General features: G+C 34.2%; 1 protein-coding gene across 1 annotated transcript in view; it reads left to right on the top strand.

Annotated features, from left to right (window-relative positions):
* The window catches only part of Tlk1 (tousled like kinase 1), a 139,350-nt gene extending 125,357 nt beyond the window's left edge, over positions 1-13,993 (top strand). The window contains exons 14-21 of the mRNA XM_047543133.1: positions 758-839; positions 2,693-2,784; positions 2,863-2,952; positions 3,101-3,270; positions 3,749-3,884; positions 6,616-6,727; positions 7,732-7,839; positions 11,024-13,993. Coding sequence (XP_047399089.1) covers positions 758-839; positions 2,693-2,784; positions 2,863-2,952; positions 3,101-3,270; positions 3,749-3,884; positions 6,616-6,727; positions 7,732-7,839; positions 11,024-11,200 — 967 coding nt within the window. The 3' untranslated portion in view covers positions 11,201-13,993. The remainder of the gene's footprint in view (positions 1-757; positions 840-2,692; positions 2,785-2,862; positions 2,953-3,100; positions 3,271-3,748; positions 3,885-6,615; positions 6,728-7,731; positions 7,840-11,023) is intronic.
* The last annotated feature ends 553 nt before the right edge of the window (positions 13,994-14,546 follow it).

Here is a 14,546-nt window from a genome sequence, read left to right as displayed (position 1 = left end):
AATTTTTTTACTTTTTAAATTGATTAGTTTTGTGGGCTGGGGATATAGCTCAGTTGGTAGAGTGCTTGCCTTGCCAGCACAAGGCCCTGGGTTTAAGCCCCAGCACTGCAAAAAAAAAAAAAAGTTTTATAGATGTGCAAAGACAGTAAAATATTAGCATGAACCAAGGCCAATTTATAAGTGAAATTATTTTAATTATATAGAATAAAATGTTGATCATGCATAACTGTCAATATAAAAGTATTTTTTTCCAAGAAAAGTTATTTCTGAAGAATAAGTAGGTAAGGTATTTCATATCAATATAGTCCTATAATCCCATGACCCAAGAGGCTGAGACAGGAGAATTATAAGTTTGAGGGTAACCTCAGCAACTTAGCAAGGCCATAAACAACTTGGTGAAACCCTGTCTCAAAATCAAAAATTAAAGGGCCGAAGATGTAACTCATTGGTAAAGTACCCCTGGATTAAATTCCCAGTGCAAAGAAGAAGAAAAAAAAATACAGTGTGTGTTAGGTCTCTATGAGAGTGCTGTACTTTGTCAAGCTTTATAAGTACAAAATTGTTGAGATAGGTGATATTCCTGCAGGTAGACTAGTAGAGAATGAAAAGAAATATTGATGAAATTTGAAATTAACAGTAGAGGTACTGAGGAAGAAATAGCTAGGAGCAGAAAAAAAGAATGGAACTTAAATGTAGAAGGAATTTTTATGTGTGTTTTTTAATGTGCCTGAGTGGGCTTTGTTTCCCCATCCTTAAGGTTCAAAGATCACCCAACATTAAATGAAAGGTATTTATTACTTCATCTGCTTGGAAGAGGTGGCTTTAGTGAAGTATATAAGGTAATGTACATTTTATTGTTATTCTCACTAATATAGCAAAGATACAGGCATATGTGGTTAAGAAGTACTTGATTTTTATGACATATTTTTATGTCCTCATTCTCAATCACATAAGAGTTTGTTGTTGCTTACACTGTCTTATCTCTAGTGTCTGAACACCTGTCTTTCCCGTGCTCTATCTCCATTTAATTCTCAACAACTGGTAACTTTATAAATAAGACTGAGATTCAGAAGGTGACTATTAGTGACTATAGTCAGGAAACAAGTTCATCTGACTCCAAAGAGAATATTCCAAACTTCTGCATTACAGTATTATATCCGTTTTCATACTTTAATGGTTTTGTAACAAAACAGTCATTTTACTGTTTTTCCTCTACTATTTATTTTTACCTTAAATTTATGGGCAGGGGGCACTGGGGAACCTACCTTCTAACAAATATGTAAACTTCTAAGTGTTTTGGTTTTTTAAATTTAAAACAAAATTATTTTTACTTCTATTTTTTCAGTGCTGGAGATCTAACCCAGGGCCTTGCCCATGACAAGTGTGCACTCTATCACTGAACTATACCCCAAACGCCAAATCGTTTTTTCAGAGGGATACATTTGTATATATATAAATCACAGTGCAACTTAAATTATTAAATCTTTCTTCAGTGACATTCATTGCTGTTTAAAAAAATACTTGTAAATCATGTGAAGCCTTAACACACTATCATTCTGGTTTGGTTTTTCTTTTTTCTTTTTTTAGCTTAAAAAATAGATTGATGATTTGAATAAATTAAGTACCAAATCAGAGAATGTTGGTTTTTTTGAGACCAGAGAATGTTGAAGACAGGTTGGATATTTGATGTGATTAAGGAATTATTTTTGATGTACTTATTATAGTAGTGATAATGGTATGTGGTTACATTTCAAAGGCCTTGTTGTCTATGAGAGATGAATATTGAAGAAATTATGGATGAAATGACAGATAGTCTGGGATTTGTTTTTAAAAACATTTGAGGAGGGCCAGGGATGTGACTCAGTGATAGAGTACTTGCCTAACTTGCAGGAGGCCTTGGATTCAATCCCTAGCACTACAGTAAGTAAATAAATAAATAAACAAATTCAAGGAAAAATAAGCTTGGGAAATTGGAGATACAGTTCAATGGGTAATGAGCTTGTCTTTCATACATGAGACCCTGGGTTCCATCCTCAGCACTACCAAAAAAAAGGAGAGAAAAATATACACGTATATATAAAAAAGCATGGGAATAGATGAAATAAGAATTGCAAATGATGATAAATTTTGAAGCTGAATGGTGGGTATATAAGGGTTCATTATACAACTTTTACTTTTGTATAGGCTGGGCAGTTCTGTAATGACAGCATAGATTTTTTTTTTTTTTTTTCGATAATTGGGAAATTGTTAGGAACTTGTTAGTTTTCCAAAAAAAGAAAATGAAAAAGAAATAGAGGGTTGTCAAGAAAAGATAGATTGAAAGGTTTGTTTTATTCAACCCATAGAAGAGCATCACAGCCATCTCTTCCTGGCTGCTTACTACTAAGGAACAGGTCCATTTAAAAACAAATACTAGCTTTATTGATTAATCTTGATTTAGTGTGTTGACATTTGAAAACTTGAATGTGAAAATTCACATTAAGGTTTTCTCTAATTTATCACCATGAAATTTGTATCTCATTTTTTAGTAAATGTGTCATTCAACTATATATAACATTTACAGATATTATCACTAACAGTAGTAATATTGTTCTAATTCTATATTATTGTAAAATTTTCCACTAAAATTAAAATATATATCTTTAGCTATTTAGTTGGTCTCTAGATATAAATCATTTGCCTTTAATCCTAGGCTTTTGACCTGTATGAACAAAGATATGCTGCTGTGAAGATCCATCAGCTTAATAAAAGCTGGAGAGATGAGAAAAAAGAAAACTACCACAAGTAAATATTAGTGTTTTATGGTTTTTACAAATTGAAAAATTTTCATGGTCATGGAGAATTAACACACTCTTTCCATAGGCATGCCTGCAGAGAATATAGAATACACAAAGAACTGGATCACCCCAGAATAGTTAAACTCTATGATTATTTTTCCTTGGACACAGATACGTAAGTGAATACAAGGATTTAAGTTTCAAAAGATACCTTTGCTTTTGCTTTCCCTATCCTGTGATGATGATATAAATACTCTTCATCATGATTTTGAATTACTAAATAATAGTTATCTCTGACTTTTTTTTTTTCTTTCCTATTGTAGGTTTTGTACAGTGTTAGAATACTGTGAAGGCAATGACTTGGATTTCTATCTGAAGCAACACAAATTAATGTCAGAGAAAGAAGCTAGGTCTATTGTAATGCAGATTGTAAATGCACTAAGATATCTCAATGAGATTAAACCTCCTATTATACATTATGATCTTAAGCCAGGTAATTAATGAAATGTGTCTAATAATTTTATTTAAGTTCTAAACAGTATGAGTTTTAGAAAGTCATATTCATTTAAATCCTCTGAAAATACACTTTTTGGTTTAGTTTTTAAAACTTCAGTGGAATACTAGGAGAACTATAAGTTTTTTTTATTTATATTGCCTTATTTATTTGTTTGTTTGTTAATTTTGGTGTGGGGATTGAACCCAGGGGTGCCACTGAGCCACATCCCCAGCCCTTTTTTAATTTTGAGATAGGGTCTCACTAAGTTGTTTAGAGCCTTGCTAAATTGCTGAGGCTGGCTTTGAACTTGGAATCCTCCTGCTTTAGCTTCTTGAGCCACTGGCATTACGGGCATGTGCCTCACACCTATATATTGCCACATTTAAAATAAATATTTACTTCCCCAGAATTAAAGTATTAAAGATAATGTTTTGCACATATGTGTCATAAAAAGAATTATATATTTTGTTCTTAGGAAATATCCTCCTGGTAGATGGAACAGCATGTGGAGAAATCAAGATCACCGATTTTGGTCTGTCCAAGATTATGGATGATGATAGCTATGGTGTAGATGGAATGGATCTAACTTCCCAAGGGGCAGGCACTTACTGGTAAATGTATTGTTAAAAAATATCACAATTATCTAGCCCCCAGTGTTTTAGAGAATCATTTAGTCTTTGAAATTATTATGGTGAAGGTATTGATATTAAGCCTCTGATTTGAGAGAGAGAATACTGTGGTTAAGCCTTCTTTTCTCAGCTGCAAATACCAGCAAACCAGAAAGAGAATACATGTGTGGTATTAGCAAATGATTTCAGTACCCACTAACACGAAGAATTCATGAATTTTCTTCTGAAATGTTAGAGTAATATTTATCATGCATGTAGATATTTATATAAATATAATGTCTTGACTATTACAAGTGAAAACTAAGCATTAAGCCTTCTCTGTAGCAGTTTCATGGTTTAAGTTTTTGTGGGAAATGAATGCTTTGTTGATTGCATATGGGTGATGAATTTAGCATATTCCTTGTCTTAGGACTTGATTCTCAAAACTCTTCCTAAAAGACTTTGTACAGGGGCTGTTGATGTGGTTCAGTACTTACCTAGCGCGCACAAAGCCCTGGGTTCAATCCCTAGTATCATGAAACAAATTAAAAAAAAAAAAAAAAAAAAAAAAAAAAAAAAACTTCATAGATATAGATAGATTCAATTCACAGATAAAAATCTAACTGAATGTCATCTCCCCAGAGTACCTAGGTGTTTATAAAAACCTAATTTTCAAACTTACTGGCAGATTCACCAAAGTAAGAGACTGTAAAATCTCAAAACAGTGTGCAGAATAAATTAGTTTAGGAAAAGGAGTGGATTTTAATGGGAAGAAAAATGCACTCATCTTGAATAGGATTGTGACTGCAGATACATATGTGACTGAGGGTTTCAGTCTTCCCAGGGCTTACATGGGCACATGATAACCAGTTTTAAGATGCCACAGATCTGTATAGATTTAACTTTCATGAAAAGAGTTTATTTATACTCACGTATTCTTTTAAAGACATTTTAAAGTTTCAAATTCTGCTTGTGGCATTTCCTAAGAATATGGTGTGGATAAAATAAGTGTCAGGGTGCCCCTCCCATATTTGAAGAAAATTTCCCTTTAAACTTCTAACCCCCTAAAAGTTAATTGACTTTACCAGTAGTCTTTAGACTTTTTCTTTTAGCACCAAGACTCATTTTTTCACAAGAATTTAGAATCCCAATGATGAAACCAACAAAAACAAGGCTCTTTGGTAGAACCCTTGCCTTTGTGGAAGACAACTTGAAAATCATCATACCTCTTCTGCAGAACATACTCATTATTTGTTTCCTTGCTCTGGCTTCACTAAAGAAGCACAATACAAGAAATTTCCCTTAGATGTGCATGAGACAGGGAAGCTTACTTTAGGGTCTGTGCAGGAAGGAGATACAGGCATTCCATGTAGGGACATGACTATATTTCCCATAGAAGTTTCCTCAAAATGTTTAGTTTCTATGGCCGTATCATTTAGCTATATTTTGGGGAACTGGGATGGTTTATCTATACTTTTAGAATACATATATATTGCTTTAATGAATCGTGTTATCCCCAGAAACCTAGATTTGTCAGTCTGAGATGCTTACATTCCTGATGGATCTTTTCACTTATTTTAACCCTTCCTTTATCAAAAAGAATGAATTAATGAATAACACTTAAAATTTTTTAAAAAAGAGTATTTTTGAATACTCAGTATATTTCAGACACTGCCAGTTCTTGAAATAGTACTGTCATCTAGTCATCATAGAGGTACCATACCATCCTCCCTCACATGGGGCACAAGCAAGGCCCTGCCTGGAGGGACACAGAGAAGACTCATGGAGGTGGGGTCTTAAAGAAGAAATGGTGTTCATCAAGTGAAATAGAATCATTAGTGAGGGCATTAGATTCAAAATCAGAGGAAAAAGGAGAGAAGTGAGTTAACTTTGACTAGCCAATTTGGGGGTTGGCGATATGGATAGTGAGCACAGATTTTGAAGTTTATGTTGTTGCCAGATTAGGGTGGGTCTTGTGTTTTTTAGAAAAAGAGAACTATAAGAGGTCTTATCTTGTTGGCAGTAAGTGCTTTCCTGGTGGTTTAAACAAGAGAACCAGGTCATCTGATGGGTGTTTAGGAAGGGAACTAACTGCCTTATAATTTGAACAATGGTTAAGAGTGATAGGAGCCGGGCGTGGTGGTGTGCACCTGTCAGGATCGAGACTTCAAAGCCAGCCTCGGCAAAAGCGAGGCACTAAGCAGCGCAGTGAGATGCTGTCTCTAAATAAGATACAAAATAGGGCTGGGGATGTGGCTCAGTGGTTGAGTGCCCCTGAGTTCAAACCCTGGTACAAAAAAAAAAAAAAAAAAAAAAAGATAGGAGAGAATTTCTTCTCTTATTAGATACTCAAGGGGCTGGGGATATAGCTCAGTTGGTAGAGTGCTTGCCTTGCAAGCACAAGGCCCTGGGTTCAAATCCCTAGCACTGGAAAAAAAAAAAAAAAGTAGATACTCAAATTAGAATATTGTATTCTCTAATGATAATTTTTGTTTCTGTAGTTATATATGTTGATTCAAAATATACTGTATCACAAAGTTATATTGTTTGACTCTGGAGTCAAATGATAAAAGAATTTTGTAAATGCTTCAGAAGTTTAACTGATAGTTTTTATTCATGATAGGTTTATATATGAATAAAATGTGCATTCTAGGATTTAGAATGTTTTTAAAGGTTTTAAGTTAAAGATTGCTAATAGTACCTTTTCCTTTTTCTCCCCCAAATAACTATATAGGTATTTACCTCCTGAGTGTTTCGTAGTTGGAAAAGAGCCACCAAAGATTTCCAATAAGGTCGATGTGTGGTCAGTTGGCGTCATTTTCTTTCAGTGTCTTTATGGTAGAAAGGTAAGTTATCCCAACTTTAGCTGTGTATAGATAAATTAAGTTGAATTTTCTTTTTAAATATAAAATTTTACTAATTTGAAGTCAATTTAGATCTTGACAAGGGAAGGTTAGCCTTCTCTATTTATTCCTGAAATTTCCATGGATCAAAATTATTTTAATTCAGCAATTTACTTGGCTTTCTCTCTCTCTATTTTGTACTTTCTGTTAACACTGCTAATAACATTTGCTGTTAGGAACCCTAGAGTCACTTTTTATTATCCTCCATTCTTTCCACTTTGTCTAACACCCACTCTCATCTGATCTCAAACACAGTTTGGTCTGCTCATAGTTTTCCACTGTGACTCCTCAGAAAATACTATCAAACTTAATTTTAATTCTTCACATACTTTTTTTTGGGTGTGGGGGGGGTAGTACTGAGGATTGAACCCACAAGTACTCGGAGCTACATCCCCAGCCCTTTTTATTTTTTATTTGGAAACAAAATCTTGCTAAGTTGTTGAGGCTGACCTCAGACTTGGGATCCTCCTGCCTCAACCTCCGAAGTAGGTGGGATTATAGGCATGCACCACTGCACCTGGCTTCAAACCTTTTTTTTTTTTTTTTTTTGTATTAAAGTCAGAAGTACAAGTTGCTATAGATATTATCCAACCCATTCCTGCACCAATATGGGAAGAGAGGTTAATGGACTTTTCTGAAAATTCACATGTTAATACCAGATCTCGGTCTCCTAACTCCAAATCTAGAGCCTTTTTATCTTACTTGTATTGTAACAGCATTATTTTCTTCTCCTTAACAGCATTTTTCCTGTGCTGAGGATTGTATTAGGCTTTCTCAGCCTGGTGTCGGTTATAATCTGAGTTCTGTTGAGACTGTATTCGAGAATTACAGAGGACAAGATCTTAGAAGACAAGTCATTTGTTTTGGTGGTTTCACTGATGATATCTTTGTTTTAAATATTTTGTAAGATAAATGTCCTAACATCTTATTTATTTATTTTTTTAAAGCCATTTGGTCACAATCAATCTCAACAAGACATTCTTCAAGAAAATACAATATTAAAAGCTACAGAAGTCCAGTTCCCTGTAAAACCAGTTGTAAGCAGTGAAGCTAAGGTATTAAATTCACCTGTATAAGTTTTGTGCAGTAACTTTCAATTGTGGTTACAACACAGTAAGTATTTACTAGTAAGTATCCTGACAGGAATCACCAGTGCAGGTGATCTGTCCAACAGGAGCTGATAATTTGCTATGGAAAAAGGAGCTGCTTCAGCCTTTAGTTATTAGTTTTCATCTTTTAAGTACCCAAATACAGTTCCTTAAATCACAAGGTCTGGGGACATCATTACTTTTATGTCTTAATCAGCTTACATTAGTAGAGATAAAATTTAAGTATTTTTATGTATATTATCTTTTAACAATCTTGTGAAATATTTTGTTTATTTCTGATTCATAAAGTGAGAAACCAGCCACACCACAGCAGAAGTACCCTTTTCACAATTACTAGCTATTAGGTAGCAGAGGTATCCACCCTGCTGGACACCAAAACCCACACTCTTGACCTCTGTGCTGCCCTACACTGGCTCTTGAGAGCTAATCCAGTATAATCCATGTATATTAAGTAGTCCAGTTCTTACATATGCCTTTGTAATAAAATAACAAGAAATGGATACTTACTAATTAACAGCAAAACTTTTTTATGTTGAGTATGTTCCCACCTTCATCATATTGGCCTTTTATATCTGTATTTACTCCCGTTTTGTCATACTTGTTTCATACTTGCTCTTTTCTCTGGGACTCCTTGTTGGAATCTTCTCCTTTTTTTTTTTTTTTTGGGGGGGGGGGGGCGGGTGCTGGGGATCGAACCCAGGGCCTTGTGCTTACAAGGCAAGCACTCTACCAACTGAGCTATCTCCCCAGCCCCTTCTCCTTTTAAAATCCCATGAAATTCGTAAAACATATCCATAAGTTTAATTCATAAGCAGGCAGTTTATAGTTTTCTATATTTCTGTTATTCATATGTAGTATAGAAAAGTACTGTTAAATGTTTGGAATCATAGTAGTCTTCATAATTGAAGATGTGCTGGGTTTTGTGTTATCTTATTAAGAATTTATTGGAATGGTCCAGCATTCCATTTTGTCCCTTAAATCTTTATTGTTCTTTTCAAGGTATTTTGATTTCATGATTTTTTTTTTAATTTAAAAGGTAAATGGCCTGGGGTTGTGGCTCAGTGATAGAGCACTTGCCTAACATGCGTGAGGCACTGGGTTCAATTCTCAGCACCACATATAATAATTAAAATAAAGGTTCATTGACCACTAAAAAAATTTTTATAAAGGTAAATATAATATTATTTTAACATGTAATGAATTATTTTTTTATAAGATAAATGTAATTCCTTTAAAAAGATCTTGTTGGTTGTGGTGGCACACATCTATAATCCCAACTACTCAGGAGGATTTTAAGTTTGAGACCAGCCTGGGCAGCTTAATAAGACCCTATCTCAAAATAGGGTCTTGCCTATCTTGCCTCACTGAGAACTTGAATTAAGTCAAAGCAAGATCTGTGTATTTATTTTTTAATACTGACAAAAATGACTCTGAATGAATGGAATGTGTCACAAGGGGGTTCTCTGGTTCTTAGCCCTTAGAACTTTCATAATTACTTTTTGGTATCTGGAATTCAGCAAAGGCTATTGGAGGGATTCCATATGCATTTTTTTTTTTTAATGTCCCTACAGAATACACCCTTGTCAAGTATTTTCCCTAACCTGGTGTGGGTGTCTTGTCTTGTTTGTCTTTATTTATTTGTTACAAACTTCTTAACCTTAACCTTGCTATTGATAGCCTTTTATTCCCTCAAATTCTGCCTTCGACCATATCAGTCACCTTTAATTTTTCCCCCCTCTTAATCATTTTCAAAATAGACTCTGAAACTTTTATTTGTTAAAGATTAAAAAAAGATAAGACCTCTGAGGGGTGAGGCAGACTTTCAGTAAAGCTAGTCATGGTAAAATGATGCAAATAGCTAGACACGTTTTTAGAGAAAAATTTGCTTTTAAAGAATTTTGAAGTAAAGAAGGTGAAAAGTAGTTACTTTTAATATGATTATACATCTATTTAATGGTGTGTATCTTGGTTGTATAGTTTTCCCTTCAAATGCTTTAAGTCATGAATTTATGTAGTAGCCAAGAATTTCAAGACAAGCTAAAGTTATTTCTCACAGTGTTAGCAATAAGAAAGGGAAGCAATTACCAGTTAATCCCTTGAGAAAATTTTGTCTGTTGCCAAAAAAGTGATGGATTCACAAATATTACACTGAGTAAAAGAAACCAGGCAAAGAACATGAGCTGTGGTTTCATTTACATGAAGTTCAGAACAAGCAAAACTCAACTGTGGTATTAGAAATCATGGTAAAGGTTTCTCTGGTATAGCGGGTGCTGGGCCAGTGTGTGGAGAGGAAGGGGCATGAGGAAGCCTCAGAAGTTCTAGTAACATTCTTTTTCTTGATCTGATTGCCAGTTACACAGATATCTTCACTTTGCACCAAATACTTAAAATTTGTGGGCTTTTCTTTTTCCCCCTAAAAATGTGTAAAGATTTTTGGTTTAAAAAAAGAAAGAAAGAAAGGAAAACTGTTCTCAAGGAATATAGAGGAAAAAGATAGTGATTGTATTCCATTATTTTAGCTTTCTTAAAATTATAATAATGCACAGAGTTCACCTAAAGAAACAAACTCCAGTGGAAGTGTCACTTCAGTGCTCTCTTCACCTAAAGAAAGTCTTTATGCTCAATAGGAAAAAAAACTACAACTAAAAATAGCATCTTACCATTTGGTTAAACTGAAGTGATAGCAAAATGGGATGAGGGTGAAAGTATTGCTTAGCAGAAAAAAAATGCTTGAAAAATAAGTCAGGAAATCTGTAAGCAGAAATGCAACTTTACAGCTGTAAGTTCAAAGGGAAACAACAACAATTTAGAGACTAGGACTGGGGATGTGGCTTAGTAGTAGAGCACTTGGCTAGCATGTATGAGTCCTGGGTTCAATTTCCCAACACTGGGGGAAAAAAACAAAAAACAACTAACATGGCACTAGGGGTTGTGATTAGAGAGTTGAATTTGGAGTAAGAATTTTATTGCTACCAAAAAAAATTTTTTTAAGGTTTGAACTTCCAATACAATGAGATCTGTTTATAATCTTAAAGTGTCCAGCCTTCTATAGGACCAAGTGAATTGAGATTTAGAACAAGAAAAGATTATTTTAATGGCTGACTTTGTTTTTTTGTTTTTTCCTTTTAAGGCCTTCATACGACGCTGTTTGGCATACCGAAAAGAGGATCGATTTGATGTTCACCAATTGGCAAATGACCCATATCTTCTCCCACACATGAGAAGATCAAATTCTTCAGGAAACTTACACATGGCTGGGCTGACAGCATCCCCTACACCCCCTTCTTCAAGCATAATTACTTACTGACTTTCCTCCAAGATTGGCATGATATCTTTGAATTGCTTCCAGATGCAAACTTGAGTTTGAGAGCATTTGAGTGTTTTTTGTGTTGTTTTTTTTTTTACACAGGACATGGTTAGGAACTGTTTGTGAACTGAAGTTCTTCATAGCATCATTTGTATGAGAGTGGATCATGGACAGTGAATAAATGCACACTTCTTACTCTGACCTTGAGCAGTGAAGGATGACTGCCTGTTGCACAGAAACAGGATTACCATGTTAAATAGAAGAAAATGGGTTTTCTGTTTATTTGGGGGAACACTGTAAATAACGTTTGTAATACTTAAATATATTTGATTGTTACTAGAGAGTTCTAATTGAAGGGTAGTTTTTCATTATTTAAAAACACATGGAGAATATGAGACGTATTTCTAACACAAGAACTACAGTGCCTGGATACATTCTTCAGCATTCAGCAGTTAATCTGCTGAAACCAAAGTAAGAACTGAATGACAGTGGCCATTGTGTTTTATAATAGAATGTGAGAGTTAGAATCTTTGGACAAAGTTAGACTTTGTCTTTTGCCTATTCTGGCTTTTACCAAGTTGTACCTCGAAATCACATGTCCGTTCCCCCCATCCCCCACTGGTTATATTAAAGGGAGAGCTGTTATTCCTATGTATTTTACACCTTTGACGAAAAGATCTGCTTGTTTTAAAATCATTTCAATTCACTAAATTGTAATATTTCCAGTGCTTTCAACATGTTAGAATTATTAACAGATATTTTTCTTTCATTACCAGGCCTTGTTCATTAAAACAAGAGATAGTATGTAACCAAATGCAGACCAGTTCTATGCAGGATAATGATAAAATTCCCTTCTAGCTCTATTGTAAATTGTTGTACAGATGTCCTATTTCAATTACTAAGTTTCAGCAGCTTATTCTTGTACAAATGTTTAAAAATATGGCTTTTCTAATTGGATATTGTATTTTTTTTAAGTCTTCTTGAAGGCGCTTTAATTGCTGCTAAAATGATGTTGCTTCTTTGCTAAAAGAATTGAATGAGCTCCTTGAAGGTGCAAGTTGACTGTACATTATAGAGATTAAAAACAGGCATTCACTAACAATCAAGGCATGTAAAAACGATCCATGTTGGGCATACTGAGTTCTCTCAATCAGTTTCTTGGGTTCTAGGGCTGTGGAACACATAGATACTAGATTTATAAATTGTTCATGGTTATTCTACGCTTGTAGAAGGTTCTTATCATCAAGGTGGGATGATGGTCCCATAAAAAAGTTTCTTGTGGTTTGTACAGATTTGTTAAAATGTGAACATTTTCTAACTGCCTTGTATGGTAGAAACCAATATTTTTCAGGATGCTGTATTTCATTCATTCTTATAAGGACTTTTTCTTTATTGTCACATTCATATTGCTGATACTTACATGTAAGTTGTCCATGTTGCAAAAAAACAGAGGCTATACCTACCTACCACAGATTCCCCTTAATATTGTACAGTTAAACTGTGGCTCTTATTTCTGAAGTTGCAAGCCATTTTGTTTTTTCATTGTACATAGACACATTGTCTCTTTAAGATGCTGCTGAAATTGTAGAGAATGTAGCCAAAACAGTAATAAACAATAATAGTTAAAAAGTAAAGACTATGAAAATTACATTCAAAAAGAGCTTTCAAGATTTAGGATATTGGCTAATAACTTAGCTCCTTTACTTAAGGATCAGCTGAATAAATTCTTTAAATATACTTCAGGACAAGTATAAAGTGTTTCAAGCTGTTAAAGTTAAACCTAATAACCATTATCAAAGCTAATCCTGGGTAAGTAACACTTAGCACTATCAGGAGTGGCCCAAGGGCTATACCTGTTCCTCTGGAGATTAAGATAGAAATCCTATAAGAATACTGACATGGTCATGAAATGTTAGCTGTGGCTGAGTGCTAATTTTGGTGCTGCTTGCACATTTTTTAGTTTTGTTGTTTGGGTTTTCATCTTTCTGAATCTTGAAGTACTGTATTCTTAAAGTAACTGTTACTTAAGGCCTGAATTAAAAGAAAATGCCCACTTTATTTAAAAATTTGGTGAGGTATAGAGTGGATATTGTGAATTTTACATGAGGTTGAATAAGGGCTATAGACCTAGATCACTGCTTCACCATATTATTTTCACGTGAATGATAGTTCCAGCTAGTATCAGAATGCAGAAGAGGAGGGAAATAAGCCATACAAAGAGACTACTCCTTTGACCTGAGTTTAGGTAATCATTTTTGGTTTCTATTATAGGAGATGAATCAACTTAACAGATCCAGGTCTTCCTTCTAAAGTTTTTCCATGAGTGCTGTAGATTTTGGATAATATGCCAGTAACTAAGCAGGTCCAAGATAGCTAATTGAGCCAAATAGAATAATAATTTATGATAGAAAATTGGTACCTACTACTAAATTGTTTCCAAGTTACTGTGGTAATCCGTTAGCTCTGGTATCTTTGATGCTTCAGTTGTTTTCTAGTCCTCTGATGTTTGTCTTCAGAATTCAAGTATGTATTCTGTCCCTACAATGATTACCAAGGTATCTCTTAGAGTCAGAACTGATGTAAGGCACAATGCAGTTATTACATAGAATTTTTAAATCTTTTTAAGTTTAAATTAGCTTCATGAACTTGGGTTGTAGCTCAGTGATACTGTGTGAGACCATAGGTTCAATCACCAGCACTGCCACCCTGCCAAAAAAAAAGAAGAAATAAAGAAAATGGAAATAAGTTAACTTTACTGTATGCATGTTGAGAGTTAGTAAGTGTAGATCACCCTAATTTTTTTTAAGTTGGGAGTTAGGGAGATTCTTGGTTGCTTTCCAAAAGAATTTTTTTCCTTTACTGCTATCCTCTTCTCCTTTACAAAAAAGAGAAGAGAGCAAGCTCCTTCAGTTAAATCATACATAAAGTGTGAACAAATACCTCTACAAATACCTTGTTACAGGAAGCCAAAATGGTGGAGTTTCATTGAAACATTTAAAGAGTTTATTGTGTTCTTTGCTGTTTATCATTACTTATTAAATGCAGTGTTGATTACCATCAGATGTTAGTGGCTATGTTTTAGTGGAAATGCCAACTGTACATTTCATTTAGGTTGATAGTTTAATTATATTCCTTTTTTATATAAAATCTTAAGCCTTACTTATACCTTTATAAGTACACTGGCAGGTATTTATTGTTTGGAATGTTTAATTCAAAAAGTGCTTTTAGCTACTAGTTTTTAAATTGAATTATTAGAGTTCTGGTTATTGGGTTTCAGTTCACTCTGCAACAGTTTTAGAATTTATATAACTTGCCTTTTGATTCGAAGTAGCTTTAGTTTCTAAAA

The sequence above is a fragment of the Sciurus carolinensis genome, chromosome 3, assembly GCF_902686445.1.
Source record: "Sciurus carolinensis chromosome 3, mSciCar1.2, whole genome shotgun sequence".
Lineage (NCBI taxonomy): Eukaryota > Metazoa > Chordata > Mammalia > Rodentia > Sciuridae > Sciurus > Sciurus carolinensis.
The sequence above is the reverse complement of the archived record's forward strand: the minus strand, read 5'-3'. Positions and strand labels throughout refer to the sequence as shown.